A 20,145-nucleotide genomic window follows, 5' to 3' on the forward strand; every position below is an offset into this window, starting at 1 on the left:
CATGCCTCTAAGGTCACAGCGGCCCCCGCTTCTCTGGAGTCCGTGAAAGCCTCCGATGTGCACGCGTGCCCCAGTTCGCGGCGCCCCAGCCAGCAGGATGGGGCATCTGGTCGTCATCCATCCATGCAGCACTCCTCAGGACTGCATGGGGAGGCCATGGAGCCTGGGGTATGGGCCCCAGGGCTGACCCAGAAGCCCAGGAGAGGCCACGGTGCCCGGGGCCACGTGCAGGCCAAGGCCTCCAGCACTTCTTCCCGGCCTGAAGGCGGAGAGGGCGATGATGCCAATGGTATGAGGGGCGACCTGGGGTCTGAGCTTGTATGCTTCAGACACACTGTCAGCAGGCACAGGGCTTTGTGCTGGAAACTGCCCTCTGTCAGAGCCTCCAGCGGGTAACTTCCAGCACCCTCTTGTCCGCCCATCCGGCGTGAGCCTGGAGCCTGGGAGACACCCCGATTTCTAGTAGATCCCAGCACAGAGCGGGGAGCCTGCAGGTGGTCCTGGGCTGCAGTCAGGGAGCCGGGATGTGAGGTCAGGTCTGTATCTCTGTGCCTAAGCCATTACTTATGGAGCCTCTGTTTTTTCACCTGTGAAATGGGGCTTCGCAGGCTCAGATTAACCTGGCGTGGGAAGATGCTTCAGCATCTGTGTGGGACCACACATCACTGCTGGTACCTAGAACCATGGACGCACACTGATCTTCAAGGACCAATTTCTCCCTGTTCTTAAAGGTTTCCCGGGCTTGGACTGACGCTCCCAGGCTAGAGCTATGTTTGCTTTGACTTCTCTGCCCAGTGACACATACTCTGGAGCCGGCTGAAACCAGCTGGCCGACACACGCATCTTGTCACCCACTTTTCCGCTGAAGCAGAGGGTAATGGCACGAGTGTTAATACGACACCTGTGCAGAGCGGTTCCTGCCGACTCTCTCTTGGGTCCCACCGGATCATCCTGTCTTATCAGATGGGGAAACCAAGACTTCCGGAGGTTAACTGACTTGTTCGGCATCTGATAGTAAGGGATCAGCGGGGCTCTGGCAGGGTTCTGTAGAAATGTGGATGGAAGAGTGGATAGGTGGTGTTTGTGTAAGTGGTAAGAAGGATAGAGGATGGTAAGTGAGTGGATGGATGAATGGTTGGATTCATGGTTGGTGGATGAGTGGATAGGTGAGTTGATGGATGATGAGATGGATAGCTGGATGGATGCGTGGATAGTTGGATGGATGGATAGATGCATGGATGATTGGATGCCTGATGGATGGTTGGATGCATGATGGATGCGGTGGGTGGATGGATGGATAGATGGACAGTTGGATGTGATGGATGGGGTGGGTGGATGGGTGGTTAGATGGATAGTTGGATGCATGATGGATGGGGTGGGTGGATGGATGGATGGATGGATGGATGGATGGATGGATGGATGGATAGGTGAGTTGATGGATGATGGATGGGTGAGTGGATAGAAGATGGTTGAATGCATGATGGATGGGTGGGTGGATGGATGGGTGGTTGGATGCGTGATGCATGGGGTGGGTGGATGGTGGATGGATAGACGGATGGATGGTTGGATGCATGATGGATGGGTGAGTGGATGGATAGATGGATGGATGGATAGATGGGTGGTTGGATGCATGATGGATGGGTGGGTGGATGGATAGATGGATAGATGGGTGGTTGGATGCATAATGGATGGGTGAGTGGATGGATGGATGGATGGTTGGATAGAGGGGTGGTTGGATGCATGATGGATGGGTGGGTGGATGGATAGATGGATGGATGGATAGATGGGTGGTTAGATGCATGATGGATGGGTGAGTGGATGGATGGTGTGAGCGGATGGATGGATTGTGGTTGGATACATGATGGATGGAGTGGGTAGATGGATGGGTGGGTGGATGGACGGTCAGATGCAAAGGTGATAACTGCTATCAAAGCTGCAGTGACAGAGCTGGTGGGGGCTGGGGAGGTGGACTCCATCTGTGTTCCCTTACTGATCCTCCAGGAGCCCCATGCAGCAGACCCCACTCGGCCATTGCTCAGCGCCCGTGCAGGTGCTCAGGGGAGATCCAAGCACTACTTTTGGAGGCCAGGGCAAAGAGGGCTCCTGGGCCTGGTGCAGGGTGTCGTCCGAGAGCCCCCCTCCCCTGCTGACCCCAAGCCTCTTCCAAACCCTTGGATCTAGGTGGAAAGGCTCCAGGAGACACTTCCAAAGAATTGAGTCCCCTTGGTTCCCAGGACTTGGGAGCTGGAGCTGGAAAGGAGAGTCTGGTGATGCTCAGTGAAGGCACTGTCTCCTGCCTCCCGTCCCAGCCCCGAGTCAGCCCCGAGTCAGGCTGAGCTGAAGCAGGTTGAATGGATGGATCTGCATCCTAACAGGCAGGCAGGCAGGCGGGCTGTCCTCTCCGGAGGGAACTCAGAGAGTTCTGGCTTTTCCCGGGTTCTTTCCCACCGCAGGCAGGGGACCTAGCTTGTCCTTCCTCTCAGTGAGTCAGCTGTCACCTCTGGACCAGATGTGGTCACATGACCTGGCCTCTGCGAGCGTCGCTGCCCTGGGCTCCGGGGTGTTTGGAGTCAGTGACATCCGTGAGGAGGGAGCCTCCGACCCTCAGGGTGGATCTTCGCATCTGTGTCGATCTGCACCTGGCGGAGAGGGAGGAGGAAGTGAGGAAGTACAGTGCAGCCACCTGGCACTGCCTGGTGCAAAGTTCACGGGCATCTCCTTCCAGGATGCTGTCACCTCCGTCTTGGTCAGAGAAGCCTGGAGTGGGGGACGGGCAGAGGAGGGGGCATCCCTGGGGACAGAGGGCATGCGGGCACGGGGCTGTGGCCTGTCACACTCTTGTGTCCTGAGCCCAGGTGAGCACTTGGGAAAGTCACATGCCTGCCCTCTGCTCCCGTGGTTTAGGGAGAGCTCTGGGCTTTGGGGTCAGGCTGGCAGAGCCGGCGGTCATTCCTCCTCCCCTGACGAGCATAAACTGTGGTGTCAAGCGAGCCCGTCACGTGTGTAGACGTGGGCTCCCGTGCCTAGCTCTCACAGTCATGACCTTGAGCGAGAACGTAAGAAGCACAACAAAATGGAGCACCGTCACGCTTCCGTGAATTCTTGCAACGAAAAGCAACATACGTTATTTATCAGGAATGCTGATGTGGGTAAAGCAAAGCCCAGAAGGAATCGAGGGGTTCACATGAAATCCCCAAAGTGAGTGGTCACGTTGTGTTCTAGAAGCTTCCCTGCAAGCCTGTTTCACACCTTGCAGAAAGCTCAAGGTTCCGTCTAGGGGCTCCCAGGCCACGGCGTGTGTCATCTGAAGGGAGGAGCGCGGTTGGGGACCCCACCCTTCATGGTGATGAATTTGTGGCGCGGGTGGGCGCCTCCCGAGACTCAGATGTGGCTCCCTGATGTGGGACTCTGCCCCCAGGGTTATTAAGCCTCCTCCTCCCCATCGTGGGCGGGGTGCCCTCTTGGGAGGACGCCAACTGGATGTGAACGCTTTTCCAGGAAGCTTTGGCGCATCCTCTGTAAATCCCTGCCCAGATTCATCCACGTGCATGTGGCTTTTCTAAAGACCGCCCTCCCCCTGGAGGAGAGCTCCATGTGGCTCCTCAGGGTCACCCCCGATGAGCGCACGCTGTCCTCTCCTCCCGGGGTCAGCCCTGGCCACCCGTCACAAAGACGGGGGTGTCGTTGCAGAAACCACTTTGCACATTGCTCTGGGAGCTTTTGCTTCTCTCTCAGTCTCTCTCTCGTTCCACCACTGTGCCGTTAAGTTAGGCGTCCACACTCAGTGTCAGGCCTGGAAGTCACTCTGGAAACACACGGTCGTTGTGAAATACATAAAACAGGAACGTATTCAAGTCCCACTTGTGAAGTGTCCCCGGGGCAGCTGGGCTGGGCCGCCTGCCCCGCGATGATGAAACCTTGTGCCAGCAGGTTCTGGGTGATTCCTCGCCCGGCGTGGCTGGCACTTACAGTGAAACGGGTCAGATGGCAGACACCCAGGGCCCTCCTCAGTTTCCGCCCCGCCGGAGTCTCTGTATTGAAAATGCACATAAAATTTACCACCAGAAGCATTTTTACATGTGCAGTTCGGTGGTGTCACGTGTGTTCACTCTGTCGTGTACCCATTGTCGATGTCCATTCTAGAACTTCTTCCTAAACCGAAATCCCGTCCCCATTAAAGGCTCACTTCCCAGCCCCTCCCCTGCCCCCACCCTGTTTATGGATCTGACGACACGGGGTGCCTGTCATGGTGGAATCGCGCGTTATCTGTCCTTCTGTGACTGGCTTCCCTTAGGTAGCATAATGTCCTCAGGTTCCATGCACGTTGTCGCCTGTGACCGAATCTCCCTTTTTTAAGTCTGAACAATATTCCGCCGTATGGCTGGGCCACGTCTCGGGCATTGGTTCGTTCCCAGTGGACACTTGGGTCGTCTTTTGAGAATCACACTGCTGTGCACGTGGGTGTGCGAATGTCTGCTTGAGACCCTGCTTTCACTCCTTGCACACCTTCCCAGAGGTGGGATTGCTGGAATTACCTTTTAACCACAAATGCGTCTGCACATCTCCAGCCCCATCTAGAACCAGGAGCTCTGCTGTGACTGTTTGGGGCTGGACACTTGTTCTGAATGGATGGGCGTCCCTGCCGCATCTCGGGCCGTGACCCCCTCTCTCTCTGTCCCCCCCTTCCCTGCCGCAGCCCAGCTTTCCCAGCAGGAGCCAACAAGGATGCGCACTCCGCCTTCGAGTACCCGGGGCCCAGACGGAAGCTGTACAGCGCCGTGCCCGGGAGGCTCTTCGTTGTCGTCAAGCCATACCAACCCCAGGTCGACGGCGAGATCCCCCTGCACCGTGGCGACAGGGTCAAAGGTCAGTGTCCACTCTGCTTCCAGGGCGGGGTCAGGCTGGGGCGCCTTGACCTCAGCTGACCCCCAGGGCATTGCTTCCGGCGGGGCCCCCTGTGGAGACACGGAGCCCTGGGAGGGCGGAACAGGGATTCGAATGGTCCTTATGGTGTGGCCTCGGCGACCCCGATGTCCATCAGGAGGGTCGGCATGTGGCCATCTGGCGTGGGAGTCCACTGCAGAGTCGGCAGGGGAGAGGCAGGCGAGGAGTTGACAGGCAGCTCCTTTCCACTCCCAGGGCCTCAGGAGTGGGTGGTGCGGGGATGGGGCCAAGCACAGGATGAGTTCAGACATGTCTTAGGGCTCCAGGAGGGGCGTCAGGAGACTGGTTCAGCCTGGGGGCCTGCGACATTCCAAGGCAGGAGGTCCACAGGATGAGACATAAGGATGCCCAAAGCAGAATCCTGGGAAATGGAGGTGACAAGCCTCATGCGTGCCAAGAGTCAGGCTCTGTTCCCAGGGTGCTGGGGAGCCAGTGATGGTTTCCCAGGGAGAGGAGGTGTGTGAGGCCCTTAGGGAAGACGGGTATAGCACAGGCGCGTGCGGGAGGCTGGCGGCGGCTGCAGCGGAGCTCTGCTGTCCTGGAGGCCACGGGACGGAGGGAGGGAGGTGGAGGTGCCCACCTGCGGGCAGCTGAGCTCACTGGGGGGAGCAGGAAAGGGCGCACCCCACCTCCCCATCGCTGGAGGACAGGCTTCCGGAAGACGCATGGCAGGCAGCAGAGTGTGCCCCTCGCGGGCTCAGTCGGTCAAGTTCAACCCATCTGGCCTTGACCAGGCAATGACCTGCTTCCTCCTCGACACGGTGCAGTCATCTGGCCAACATCACCTGCATTTATAAGTTTCCGAGGGCAGCTGGAGCCCCGTTCTCCCTCTCAGCTCCTGCTGCTGGTCCAGATGCATGCAAACTTGACCATCTGGTGGCATCAACAAGTCCCAGGGGCTCTGTTCATTTCGTTCCCATCATTTTCTTTTAACCTCAGGTCATTCCTATTGGTCTGTTTTCAAGTTCACTTGCTCTTTCCTTCAAAACGTCCTCTTCTCTGTTAAGTCCATCCTGTGAATTTTTCCGTTTCTGAAATAGCGTATTTAAACTCTAGGGTTTCCACGTGTATATTTTTTTATAGTTTCTGTCTATTTGCTAAGCCTTCCTGTTGCTCTGTTGAGATTTCCCTCCTTTGGAAGCACATGGTGTTTAGCTCACCCAGCCTGGGCGGGCGGCATCGTCCCTCTAACACGCCCTCTGTCGTCTCCGTGAGGGTCAGGTCAGGCTCACCGGGTTTTCTCTTCTCTGGAGCGGGGGCCCCGTCCTCTCGGGTCTCTGTGTCCCGTAATCTTCTGTCGCGTTCTGGACATCAGGGTGTTCAGTTGTGGCGATGGTGGCTTCGGTCCCTTGTCTTTCTTTCGTTTTGGAGAGTTGCCTGGGTGACAGCTCAGGTCCCCAACTTGAGCTGAGCTGCTCTGCATCTGTTCAGAGAAGTGGGGATGCTGAGTTTGCCAGCCCCTCTCTGGCTCCTTCCCTTGTGAGGACACCTCCACTCTCTCCCAGTTGGCTGGTCTCCTGGCTTCATCATTCTGGTTCGGCAGCTCACTCAGAACGCAGGCTTCTCCTCAAGTGCCCCCCCAACAGCCCTGCCCTGGGGACCACCCCGAGTCCCTACAAGCCGTGGAGGGAGGGCTTCCTTGGCCAGCTCCCCTCCCCTTCCTCAGCGAGCATGCTGCCCACCAGGCCCGTCTACTTCTCTCCATGCTCTGTGGTCAAGAACCCGCCTGCCAGTGCAGGAGACGTAAGAGACAGGGGTTCGGTCCCTGGATCGGGAAGATCCCCTGGAGGAGGAAATGGCAGCCCACTCCAGCTTTCTTGCCTGGAGAATCCCCTGGACAGACGATTGCCTACAGAGGTGGCCTACAGTCCATGGGATCGCAAAGAGCCGTCCACAGCTGAGCGCGCGCGCACGCACGCACACACGGTTTATGGCTGCCTCCGAGGGGGGTCTTTGAGCATTTAAGTCCCTGATTGTTTCTGCGTAGTTTAACACAATATTTTTGCTAACTCTTAAAGTATCAGCATTTAAATTACATGACCTACAATTTGGTATTTCAATCCCAGAGCCCACTGTGGAGTAGACTTTTTTTCCCCTGCATGTGGACTAATTTTCAGTTGACCCCGCGACAGCCCCTGTCTGGCCAGCTCACCACCCGCCCACAGGGCACAGCCTTTGCCGACTGGTTGGCTGGCACCCAAGGAGGTGCCTGCCAGCGGCTTCATGCCGAGCGCAGACTGAAGGCGGCTAACAGGCCCTTGCTGAGCACACGGCCATCCCTGGACAAGAGCCTCCTGACAGCGGCGTTAGCCCAGAAAGCTGCTACTGCCCGGGGAAGCAGGGGGCGTGTCTCTCCCTGCCCGCAACTTGCAGGCCGAGGGGGGGGGAGGGCATGGAAAGTACCACGGAAGCTCCCTTCCCGGCAGAGCTGGCAGGCCACGGGGCGCCGGGAGCTGGAGACGCCCGGGTCCCGCGGGCCCTCCCGCAGCTCTCGCAGGGGATCCATCTGCTGCGGCCGTGACCCCCCCCCCCCCCGCCCTCCTCCCAGACAGAAGGCAGGCGGCGTTCCCGGGCCAGGAGAGTCACCTCTAGGGGCAGCCACCATTCCGAGGAAGCCGGCAAGGGCAGGCCGCCAGGGCTCACCGCGCTGACCAGCTGTTGCCTGCTGACCCTTGGGCGGCGGCGCTGCTAAAAATAACCACATCTGTTCCTGGAGGGGCGACCCCTGAATCTGCAGAGTCAGCTGCCCAGGAGGCGGGGGTCTGGTGGCTCGTGTGAAGGTGAAGCGGGCCTGAATGGGCTGCTTTGTCTGCACGCACCCCCTCAGCTGGGGCCCCCAGATATGGAGCACCGGGTCTCCTGGCCCAGCCCAGCTCTGAAACCAGCTAGCCCGCAGCCCTGAGCTTTTACCCCCCATGGATCCAACCGTCCACCTCACTGTCCCCTCAGGCCCGGGGGGGACCTGCAGCAGGCTGGCCTGGGAAGGGCCTGCGGAGCCGTCCCAGTGACCCAGGGGCCGGTCACTTCGTGCCTGGGGGCCGCATGTCCTTGTCCACGTGTCAGAGGTGATAACAGAGGAGGAGATGCAGGTGGAGACTCGTCGGTGCCCGCTGTTCATCAGGCGCTCCGCTGGGGACAGCTCACGTTTTCCATGTAAACCTCCCAGCAGCGTGGGCCGCAGGCATCAGGCCCATCTTGTGGGCAGCACAGTCCCCAGACTGGGCAGACTAAGCCTCGGGATTCGCTGTCCCCAGTTCCAGGGTCCAGGGGGCAGGTGGGTGGGCCCTGGGGTCCTGCTGACCACCCGCAGCTCTCATTTTATTCACATCTTTTCTGCTCAGCCCTACGTCGTGGGTCTTAATGTTCCCAGTGGACACGGAGCCCGTGCCCCTGGGAAACTGAACCCCAACATCCCTCTGAACTGAGGGGCGCCTGAGCACAGGCCACTGTCCCACTCTTCCTGGTGATGATGGCTTGAAGTTCTGGGTGGTGTAGATAGATGTCCATGCCTATCTGGGACTGGGTGCAGAATGCAGGCAGGCCTGGGGTGTGGGCTATCTCAACCCGGAGGCCAGCCTGTCACGTCAGTCGGGTCCTTCCTCAGTGACCAGGCAGGGTGGGCTGGGGTGGGGGCTTGTTAACTTTGCCAGCCTAATCTAGGGTGGGTGGTTATTATTGTTTTTCTGTTTACGAGGGAGGGTGCATGTCTCTGGGGGACAGGGCCGGGCCTGGGGGCAGCTTTTGGGGCAGAGGCTCCCCTGGCACCTTCTCCAGCCAAACCGTCACTTCTCAGGTGTGACGTGTTGACGTTTCAGTGACTTAAGACTAGAATTCATGAGTGAACCCAACCCAGCTCCCTCCTCGCTGTACCAGGGGCACCTGGCCTGGAGAGCCATTAGGCCGCTCCCCAGGGATGTGGGTGGACAGACTGCCCAGAGTGCAGGCCCACGGGTGAGCCCGGATGAGCCAGCAGACCCGGCTGCTGGACTCACCGAGGGGCAGAAGTGAGTCCCTCACTTAACACACAGCCTGGTCCCGACGGGACCCCGCCCCGCCCCTGCACACGTCCCCTCCCTGCCTCCTGCCCCTGTAAAGAGGACCCCCAGCTACCATTGCTGAACCAGAGACCCAGGACCAACCTGGGCCCTTTCTGCCTCCCTCACCCACAGACCCACAGTCTGTCTGTCGGGCTCCTCTGTCCCCCGAGGTCATTGGGAAGGGTCCCCGAGCTGACCACGTCCTCGCACACGTTTCCCTGCTCTCAGGTCAGCTGTCCACGGCCGGTCATTCTCTCCGCGATCTCGTATGAACAGTCACGCCCAGAAGTGTGTTCTTGATACAGATTCTACGTGGGTCTGGGTGTGTCGTCCCTGGAGCGGGTGGCAGGCGGGGGTGGGGGGGGCAGTGATGGCTGGAGGTCCCTGCTGTGAGGTTAACATGTCCTTTTCACACATGGGGCCGGTCTGAACTGAGGAGCGTTTTCCTGCTCTGACAAGTAGAGAAAGCGAGGTAGGAGTTCCAGGAGCTGCCCAGGTGTCTCCCTAGGCAGTCCCTCCTCCCCTAGACCCTCTAAGACAGCACAGTGGCCTGCTTACAATTACCAAGAAGGATGGTGCCAGCGCCCTGGCAGGTCCCTGTCCTCCACTATCCATCCAGGGCTGCACTCCGAGATGACCCTCTCATGCCCGAGTTGGGCCCCCTTGGTGTATGTCAGCTGGGCTGCACGGAGTGTGAGACCAGCATCGATTTTTGGAGAAAGTGGTCCGAGGGCTTATGATCATCCTGGTCGGCGGGGAGCTTGCCCGTCTGATTCGTTCAGGCCATTTCTTCAAATTATCAGGCAAGGACTTTTAAGGCTGATGTTCTCTGGGCTGTTGACCTTCAAAACTCATGGGTCCAGGCGTCCTTTATCTGGTCTCAGAGATTAAGATGAGGTCTGCGGTCCTGGTCCCTCCTCTGCAGCCTAGGTGCCTGGGGCTCCTGAGTAATTTACAGAAGCTTCAGACGTGCGGAGATTATATTGACCTCCTGAGGCACAGCCGTGCTCTGAGGGAGCCAGGGCGTTGTGGGGGGGGGGAGCACCCCCAGCCCAGCATCAGAGGCCTAAGAGACAAAGACCCTCCCCACCCTCACCACCGAGCTCTTATCCCTAACAACCCAAATATCTGTCCAGGTGGTGCCTGGGCGGCACTTGGGTCCTCGTGTCTTTGGGTTTGCATTGCTCACCAACGCTCGGCATCAGCCAAGTTTAAAAACAAATACACTTCATCCTCGTCTGAGGCCCTTGCGCACCCAGCGCTGAGCCCAGGGAGGGGGAACCCAGTGCGCTCAGCCCTGTAGGCGGAACAGCTGTGTCCGTCCCGCTGCCCTTGTCCTTTGCTTTCACTGTATGCAGTGGCCCCCTGTGGCTTGTCAGTCAGTTCGGTTGCTCAGTCGTGTCCGACTCTTTGTGACCCTGTGGACTGCAGCACGCCAGGCCTCCCCGTCCATCACCAACTCCCGGAGCTTGCTCAAACTCATGTCCATCGCGTCGGTGATGCAATCTAACCATCTCACCCTCTGTCGTCCCCTTCTCCTCCTGCCCTCAATCTTTCCCAGCATCAGGGTCTTTTCCAATGAGTCAGTTCTTCTCATCAGGTGGTCAGAGTATTGGAGTTTCAGCTTCAGCATCAGTCCTTCCATTGGATATTCGGGACTTGTATATTGTCCCCTACTGCTTGTAGCACCAGCATAATCCGTAGGTTCTTCATCAATAAGCCAGCCGAAGGCCCAGGACCGCCCGTGTGGGGCATCGGTCAGCCGCTTCAAGTCCAGGTGGTATCTTGTAGCCGCCAGGCAGGCTGCTTCTCCATCTCCTGCTGTGAATTCTGTTTCATCAAACTAACTTAGGACATCCTGTGAGCCTGGACTCTTGCTCCCCCACCCCTAGCTCGGGACCTCATGGTTCCTTCTCTTCATTGGGGTCGCCTGTGTCCCGACTCTGACACTTGAAATAACTGATGATAAGGACTTGGAGGTTCCTAACCTCCCGTCTCAACTGGGACCCAAGGGACAGGACGCAGTGGCCACATGCCATGTGCTGCAAGATACAAGGATGCCGGGATGCCCCGTGCTTGCATCCTCGCACCCAGGCCTAACAGGCAGAGGGGGCTCAGAGGCTCCGCACTGCCCTTTCTGAAGGACGCTTTGCCAGCCCCCTGGTCCCCTGCTGAAGGGGGCGTGGTCAGCTGGCAAATGGACCAGAGCCGCCTGCTCTTCACAGCCTCATCTCCCCCAAGCCCCGCCCACTAACCCCGCCCCTTTCTGTGTGCAGTGCTGAGCATCGGCGAAGGTGGCTTCTGGGAAGGCAGCGCCCGCGGCCACATCGGATGGTTCCCCGCTGAGTGTGTGGAGGAGGTCCACTGCAAGCCCAGGGACAGCCAGGCAGGTAAGCGGACCCCGCCCTCGTGGTCCACCTCTCCCGGGCCTGAGGTCAGCGTCGAGGGCAATGTCCAGTGCGCGGCAGGTGCTCCAAGCGAGGGCATCTCTGATTCTCCGAGCGGTGAACGCCATCCCGCTGGCCTTTGTTTGAACCAGAAACCGGTGCGGCGGGGAGGAGCAGCCTGGAAACTTGTAGTTAAAATGCTGCTCGGTGCACTTGCCAGGAAACTTGGACCATGCATTCGAGCCATTGGAAAAAGGCTTCAGGGGTTGATTAAATGCTTGATACTATTCTATCGATCTCTCATGCCAACTTTCATAACAGGCAGCTTTGCGTTTCCCACCGGCTTCTGCCGGGCCCTCCCTGAGGACTCGAGGCTTGATGTCTCAATGAAAAGTGCTAGAAAGAGGTCAGTGCTCACCGAAGCAAGTCATTCCAGCCCCTCCCCAAACTCCCAGGTACAGCTCTGACACCCACCCTGAATGTGGTTACCAGAAGAATGAGTGGATTAAAATGTTAAGAGAGTTCCACTTACATAAAAGGGTGCTGAGAAAAAATAGATGAGCTGGAGCCACGCAGAGCAGTGGTTTCTTGTAAGAGCCTGGTCAACGCGGGCTTTGCCCACTTCTGGTGGAATCCCAGTCTTGTGACGCACATGGCAGGAGTAGCCACATTTGCTTTGCAGCCAGTAGCTGCATCCTTGGGCAGTCTGGTGGCCCTGACCCATTCGAGGTTCCCAGTCCAGGTCTAGCTGGGCCAGCCTCACCAGGAAACTAGCTGTCCTGAATGGGCGAGCCTGGAAAAGCAGGATGTGTCTCCGGTCTGCTGACACTGAGACGCCCAGCTGGTTCCCTTTCTGAGAATGTGATTCTATGAGCGTGTCGGTCTGTAAGCTTCCCACAGTCCTGCTCAGGTTAAACCCAGACAGGGATGGTCACCTTTGCCATCTTGTGAGGGTGTCGAGGTAAGAGATGTCGCTCACTCAACCCTGAAAGGGAAGACTGGTTGTGCTGGGCTAGGTGGGCTGGTGGTCAGCGGGCAGATGGGAGCGTGTTTTCATGGGTTTGGCGATGATATTCTGAGCCCCTGGTACAGGCTGGACTTCCTGGCCTTTCCGGTGCCCACCACCCGCTGGCCCACACCTGTGCCCTCCTGTGAGCAGCTGCCCAGCCTCTCTGGTCTGGGAAGGGCAAGGCTGCGGCCTGTGTCGCCTTTCCAGGTTGCTGGGCATCTCGCCCCTCCCCTCCTGACCTGTAGGAAATCCAGCCCCCCCCCACCCCCCCGCTCCCAGTTAACAGCTTCAGTACCACTGGTTTCCTGCCCCCATGCTTCCACTGGAAGACTCAGGCATGTTGGTGCCTGGTATTGCTGGCAATTTCACACCTGGACAGAAGAGGCCAGAGCGACCACATGTGAGGGTCACTTGGGCCTCCCTGCTCCCTGCGTCCTCCAGAAAATACGAGCTTCCTGAAGGGAGGGAGGGTTTTTGTCGTTCAGTCGCTCAGTTGTGTCCAGCTCTTTGTGACCCCATGGACTGCAGCACGCCAGGCTCCCCGTCCTTCACTATCTCCCGGACATTGCTCAGATTCATGTTCGTAGAGTCAGTGATGCCATCCAACCATCTCATCCTCTGTCGCCCCCTTCTCCCCCTGCCCTCAGTCTTTCTCAGCATCGAGGTCTTTTCCAGTGAGTCAGCTCTTCGCTTCAGGTGGCCAAAGTACTGGAGCTTCAGCATCAGTCCTTCCAATCCATGCTATATGTGGATAACCATGATAGTGTGTAATCCACACTGTGGTTAAGGATCTTAGGAGCTAGAAATTTTTTCCACAAACACGGTGGTTTCAATCTCACACGTGTGACATCTTGTGGTTCTGGAGGTCAGGAGTGCGGTGGGGGGGAGGGTGGTCTCATGGTGGTGTCAGCTGGGCTGTGTTGCTTTGTGAGACCTTAGGGGACGGTCCATTTATTTGCCTTTTCCAGGTTCTGGAGGCCACCGCATTCCTTGACTGGTGGTCCCTCCTTCATCCTCAGACCCCCCAGTTATGGGCCAGGTCTCAGGCTGTTTGTCTCAGACCCTCACTTTGCCTCCTTTCCTCCACTTTTCAGGACTCGTGTGGTTGGATCGGCCCCACCTGCCTAACCCACGTCAGGCTAAACTAACTAGGAAGCTTAATTCCCTTTTGCCGCATAAGGTCGTGTACTCACAGGTTCTAGGGATTCGAACATGGGCATCTTTGAGGGACCATCCTCTGTTCACTAAGGATGGTGAATGTGGAATAATAACTCTACTGATGATATGGGCTGTGGATCAGAGGAGGGAGTCACTCCTATGACCTGGGGTGGACTGGAATGATGGGAGAAAACAGCGCGAAGAAGATGGGGTTTGAGCTGGACTTTAGGGGCTTCCCTGATGGCTCAGATGGTAAACCCGCAATGCAGGAGACCCAGGTTCAGTCCTTGGGTCGGGAAGATCCCCTGGAGAAGGGAATGGCACCCCACTCCAGTATTCTTGCCTGGAGAATCCTGTGGACAGAGGAGCCTGGTGGGCTACCATCCACAGGGTCACAAAGAGTCGGACATGACTGAGCAACTTTCACTTTTCACTTCACTTAGGGTGAGGGAGTCCAGAGTGGCTCCTATTGGGTTCTCTTTGCCTTAGGCTTTCTGAGATTGAGACTTAGCACCATCTTTAGGTTACAATTTACATGCCACTTCCCTTGTGGCTCAACTGATAAAGAATCCGCCTGCAATGCAGGAGACCTGGGTTCGATCCCTGGGTTGGGAAGATCCCCTGGAGAAGGGACAGACTACCCACTCCAGTATTCTGGCCTATACAGTCCATGCGGCTGCAAAGAGTCGGACACGACTGGGCGACTTTCACTTTCAAAAATGCACAAGTAGGAGAAAAGTTCAGTGCATTTGGACAAATGTGTACACCTGTGTCTCCAACTGCAATTAAGAAAACATGTCCATCGCCCCAGAAAGGTCTCTCCCACTGCTTTCCAGTCACCTACCTCCCAACCAGAGGTAACTCTGGTTCTGATTCTTTTAGCAAACCAAACTTGGGTCCACTTACTCAACATGCAGTACAGTCAACCTGACACTAGGTTGTGGTGAGGGAAAATGCAGCATTTATTGCAAAGCATCACAAAGCAAGGAGAACAGGCAGCTCAAGTTCAAAAGCCCCATGTGTGAGGGAGAGGGTTGTTGGGGGTGTGGTCAGCTCATGCAAAGTTCTCTGATTGGTTGGTGGTGAGGTGACAGCGTGATATTTCTGGAATCTCAACCATCAACTTTATGGTTCCATTTACTCCAGGGTCTATGTGCTTGTAGGCAGCATGCAGTTAACTTCTTCCGCCTGGTAAGGGTTTTAGTATCTGCAAAACAGCTCAAGAATGTGGCTCAGAATATCATCTATAGCCCTTGAGGAAGAACTGAAGGTCCTTGACTTTGTTTTACAGCAAAACTATTATTATTTTGTCTGGGTTGACTGTTTCCCTTTGGTTTTGTATTTATCTGGTTAAATTTGTGCTTTGGAACTTGGGGAAGGCCTGGGAAGCTAAAACTTTTGTGCAAACAAGAGGCAAGGTACACAAGGGGTGGGGGTGTCTGCCTCCAGGAAGTCCCCACAGGGTTCTGCTCAGTTTTACTTTGCCACCCGAGATCAGTGTAGCCTGCGGTTGTTTCAGAGCTGGAACTTACAGCACATACTCCTGAGCCCGGCGTGTTTCACGCTGCTGAATGCCATTGCAGGGGTTTAAGTCAGGGCTCTGTAAATGTTATGGTCGGTGAGTGTTGCGTTGTATATTTATGCCCCAGGATGTTTATGCATGTTCCTGGTAATGGACGTTTGGGTTGCTTCTCAATCTGGGCTCATGACTGAAGATGCTACACACATTTTTGTACAAGTCTTTCTCCAGATGTCTTTTCCTTTCTCTTGGGGAAGCACCTAGGGTCACAAGATAGGAGTGTGTTTAATTTTATAAGAAACTGCCAAACAGTTGTCCAAACTACTGTGCCATCTTGTACTCCAGCCAGCCGTGTGTGAGCGTTCCAGTGGCCCCACTTCTCAGCAACGTTTGGTAACATCAGTCTAATTTCAGCCATTCAGATGGGTGTGGAGAATATCTTACTGTAGGTATAAGTTGCATTGTTCTGATGACTAATGTTATTAAACACCACAAAGGTCCATATAGTCAAAGCTATGATTTTTCCAGTAGTTATGTATGGATGTGAGAGTTGGACCATAAAGAAGGCTGAGCAATGAAAAATTGATGCTTTCAAATTGTGGTGCTGGAGAAGACTCTTGAGAGTCCCTTGGACTGCAAGGAAATCAAACCAGTCAATCCTAAAGGAAATCAACCCTGAATATTCATTGGAAGGACTGATGCTGAAGCTCCAATACTTTGGTCATCTGTTGAAAAGAGCTGACTTGTTGGAAAAGACCCTGATGCTGGGAAAGATTGAAGGCAAAGGAGAAGGGGGCAGCAGAGGATGAGATGGTTAGATAGAGTCACCGAATTAATGGACGTGAATTTGAGCAAACTCTGGGGGATAGTGGAGGACAGAGAGGCTGGTGTGCTGCAGTCCATGGGGTTGCAGAGTTGGACATGACTTAGTGACTGACATGTGTTTACTTACCTTACTTATAGCTTCTCTTGCAAAGTATCAGTTCAGATGTTCTGTCCATTTTTAACCGGGCTCTTTATCTTGCCATCACCAGCTTAGAGGAGTCCTCTACCGATTCTGTGTATCAGTCCTTGATCAGGTATCTGTTGCAAAGACTTTTCCCAGTCTCTGACTTAGCCTTTTTATTTTCCGTGTTTGTTAACAAGTGGAAAGTTCTTTAAAATTTTAAATGAAGTACAATTTCTCCATTCTTTGCTTTCACAATTAGCACTTTTTATAGCGCCTGTTTTTTAATGTTGAAAATTATGTTGAGTATACATAGAATCCAGAAGATGGGAGAAGATATTTTTTAAATGTTTCCATGCAGCTAGCTCCTTCTGCACAGAGTTGGCTGGCTTGAGCCCTGAGAAGCTTTCTCTTTGGTATAGGACCACTTTTATATCGGTCTTCGCTGGTGGTTCAGTGGTAAAGAATCCGCTTGGCAATGCAGGAGATGCATTGGGTCGGGAAGATCCCCTGGAGGAGGAAATGGCAAACTGCTCCAGTATTCTTGCCTGGGAAATCCCATGGACAGAGGGGCCTGGCGGGCTACAGTCCATGGGGTCACAGAGAGTCAGACAGGGCTGAGCGACTAAACAGCAACACTTTGGTATATTGTAAAGCGAACATGTTGCTACACATCTCACCCACATGCGCTAAACAACAGGTGAATGTTTAGTGGAGGAACAGCGAGATGGAGAACCCTACTCAAGGCACTTTTTGCCTGTGAGCAGGACCAACTGATTTCTCGTCGCCTAATGACAAAGAGTAGAAGCCAAGGGCGGACTGAAACGGTGGCCTTGGGTCACTGGATGGTTTGTTGATATTTAATATAAGCTCCACTTGGTTCCATGAAGAGTTTGGCAGTTTATTTCTCTAACAAGTGACGCCCTTGCTCATCTTGACCTTGGTTCTGATTTCTTAGGACCGTGTGTGTTTCCAGCAGTCTTTTCTCCATGGCATCTTGTCTGGGCTGTGTGGAGTAAGCAGGGCAGGAGCTAACCCCCTACCTGAGCACCCATGTCTCAGCACCAGGCTGGGCGGGGGCTGATCCTTTCAGACTTGTTAACGCTTTGTGCTCCGGCGTAGCCCTGCTTTCGGGCAGCCCCCGATGGGGTGCCCGGCACAGGATCCTGATTAATCCCCATGTGCGTCCACCTGGAGTGATGGGGACTCGGGGTGACCCCTGGCTCCTTCTCAGTCCCCCTGGTTCCCAGCTGGCTCCTCCCACAGCGTGGGTTTCCTCCCCAGGGAAGGATGTGAAGGCTCCGAGCAATGCGTGTGCAGCTTCGGGGGGGAAGCAGGGTTGTAGGAGGTCTTGTTTCGATGCGGGAGAGACGGAGGTGTGTCTCGATTTACACATACACACCTGTTTGCATGCATCAGCCCAGAGAGCTGACAACAAGGTGCCGTGGGTAACGACGTTACCGTGGAGTATGTGTGTGGAGCGTGGCTATTTGGAGGACGTGGACAGTTAATCAGGTGCATGCCCATCCCCCACACCCGTCACACATTTATCATCAGTGTCTGCAGAGTCAGTGCCCCAGCAGCCATGGGGGAGTGCCAACCCCTTGGATGCTCTGAGGGCACGTGGTACTCTGGATGACGGGAGTGGATCCGTATCGTGCGGGCTCCCGCCACCCCCCCAGCCCCTGTGGGTCTTGGTCTAACCGCCCCTCCCCCCTGCATTCCAGAGGTGGCCAAGGTGACCACAGGAGGCCTGGCCGACTCTGGGTTCCGCGAGGCGCCCCCTCCACCAGAGCTGTGATGAGGCGCAAAAAGCCGAGAGGAGAGAATCGATTCTGTGTGGTTGCCCTTGGCATCGACGGGCTGCTCTTCATCCCAGCTCTGTGTCTGCTTGGAAGTTACCCTGGTCCCACGGTCCCGCCCCACTGCTGCAGATGCCTACACAGTCCCCCTCACCCTCAGGGGGTCACTTGGGCCATGGTGCAGACCCGTGCCCCGGGTTCTTCTCCAGGGCGGCGGGAGGCCCAGCCCATCGGGGGCTCCTCTGCTGATGGTGAGACCCCTCCTCTTTGACCCCCCACCTGGAAGCCAGATGATCCCTGAGGCAGATGGGGTGTTTGAGCATTTGTTTCCTTGATCCCAGTAAATGGAAGTCCAGCTCATCTCTGGTTTCAGCTGCTGTGACCTGCTGGGAACAATGCCAAGGCCACGGCTGGTCACTCTCAGCACAGTTGCCCTGTGTGCTCCAGACCCATGTGATCCTGCCTGCAGAAGGTGTGAGACAGAGCCCCTGGAACCTCTGAGCCCCTGGGGCTGCTCTGGACCCCCAGTGCCCTCCAGAGACCTCCCTGTACCCCACACAGGCCCCAGGCCTGCCCTGGGCTCACCCCAAACTTTCAGTTGCCGTCTTCAAGCCTCCTCAAGTTTGAGGGCAGGACGGTGAGCAGACATGGGGCCCAGCACCCCCGGCCCAGGCCCCCCCGGAGTCTGTCCTGGCACAGAAGCCCCCTCCTGCAGCAGTGTGCCCTGAGGTCCTCCCTGCCGCCCCATCAGGCCCACAGCCTGGGCCCACCCTGGGGGCTCAGAGGCCACCCTGCGATCTGGGCTGAGCCGGGCAGAAACCTTGTGCATGCCTGGCGGCTTTATTCTCCGGGCAGCTCACCTCTCAGCCTGGTCCTTGGCTGCCCTGGGCTCAGTCCTGCTAGATTCACATCCAGCAGAGAGGTTTTGATAGGAGATCGAGTCTTCTGCCTCCTCGGCAAACATCCCAGGCCTGGCCCGGGTTAGGTTGACTTGGGTCATACATAGTCCCCCACCCCGGAATCAGATGCTGTGGCTGGGGGATGGATGTGAGCGTGTGAGGGCCTGGGCAGGGCTGAGGGAGGCGGGCCAGTCGTGTGCTCCACCAGCCAAGGGGCTCCGCCTGCTCAGCCGCGGCCACCCCTTCAGCTGAGAGGCCAGAGCATCCGAGCTCTCTGACCGGGAGAGGAGGCCATGCTGTGGTCCACCTGCCTCGTGGCAGACGAGGCGGGAGCTGTCACCGCGTCTCCCAGCGGCTCTGGGTGCAGCCACGGGGGCCGGGCCCTGCTCAGTCCCGCCTAAACAGACGTCCCGTTAGTCACGGAGTGTGCGAACCGTCCGCAACACACCCCAGTGGGCACGGTCGGTTCCAAAATAGAATGTTTTTGTTATCTTTAGAACATTTAAAAATACAGGCAAATGACTCTATTAGCGCAACTGTAATCCAAAATATTAATAAGCGACGAGAGAGCCGGCTTCCAATTACTAGCTGTTCCCTAACGGAGCATAAGACAAATATGGGGACTCATTGTCCTGGCTGCTAATGATTGTGTTTTTGTTAAACAACCGTGGCAGAAGCACATAGCCCAGCCCACCCCCCGCCCTCTTTCTCTTACGCCATTTTATTAAAATACGCCTGGAGCCCCTCCGCCTTGGTGTGTGCGCCTTGACTCCAGGCAGCTTCTCTGTGTTTTAAATACCAGCTTCCACGCTCGGGCTCACCCCCAAAATAGAGCTCTGGCAGGTCTGTCTGCTTCTATTGGGAGGATTCAGTCCGTGGTGTCCCCCTGGGACCCAGGCCCTCTGCCCTCCCCGCAGCGGGGGTGGCCTGCCCTGGTTACCATGGCAGCCTGCTAACACAGGTACCAGCCCTGCCCTCCTTCTCCATGGCCCCTCCTGGAGCCACAGGATGTGGTGTCCCCAGCTCCGTCCACAGTCCCCTCGGCCTGGCACGGTGGGGGTCCCTACTGGCCGGGCTTCTGGGGTTGGGTGCAGGGGTCTCACCCGGGGTGGGCGACAACTCTTGCTCCTACCCTGGGCCTCCTGTGTGGATGGCAGTGGGCAGAGAAGGGCTGCTGTGACAAAATGCCACAGACCAAGGGGGCTTAAACAGCAGCTGTGTATCTTCCTGAGTTCTGGAGGTGGGAATCTGAGGGCCAGGTCCCTCCTGAGGCTCCCCTCTTCGGCGAGCCGGCGGCTGTATTCTTCCCATGTCCTCACGTGGCCTTTGTGCTGGCACATCCCTGGGGTCTCCCCTCTTCTTGTAAGCCCACCGATCTGTTGGCTGAGGGTCCACAGTTATGACCTCATTTAATTCTAAGTATCTCCTTAAAGACCCTATTTCC

At 56.4% G+C, this 20,145-nt stretch overlaps 1 protein-coding gene across 4 annotated transcripts in view; it reads left to right on the plus strand.

The window, feature by feature from the left end:
- Positions 1 to 20,145, plus strand: part of SHANK2 (SH3 and multiple ankyrin repeat domains 2) — a 562,195-nt gene that overhangs the window by 264,787 nt on the left and 277,263 nt on the right. For all 4 annotated transcript variants that reach the window (XM_081533759.1, XM_081533761.1, XM_081533760.1 and 1 more), the window contains 2 exons: positions 4,697 to 4,866; positions 11,258 to 11,371. In XM_081533759.1, coding sequence (XP_081389885.1) covers positions 4,697 to 4,866; positions 11,258 to 11,371 — 284 coding nt within the window. The remainder of the gene's footprint in view (positions 1 to 4,696; positions 4,867 to 11,257; positions 11,372 to 20,145) is intronic.

Source organism: Giraffa tippelskirchi, chromosome 10, assembly GCF_054371585.1.
Source record: "Giraffa tippelskirchi isolate mGirTip1 chromosome 10, T2T-mGirTip1v1.2.pri, whole genome shotgun sequence".
NCBI classification, from domain to species: domain Eukaryota; kingdom Metazoa; phylum Chordata; class Mammalia; order Artiodactyla; family Giraffidae; genus Giraffa; species Giraffa tippelskirchi.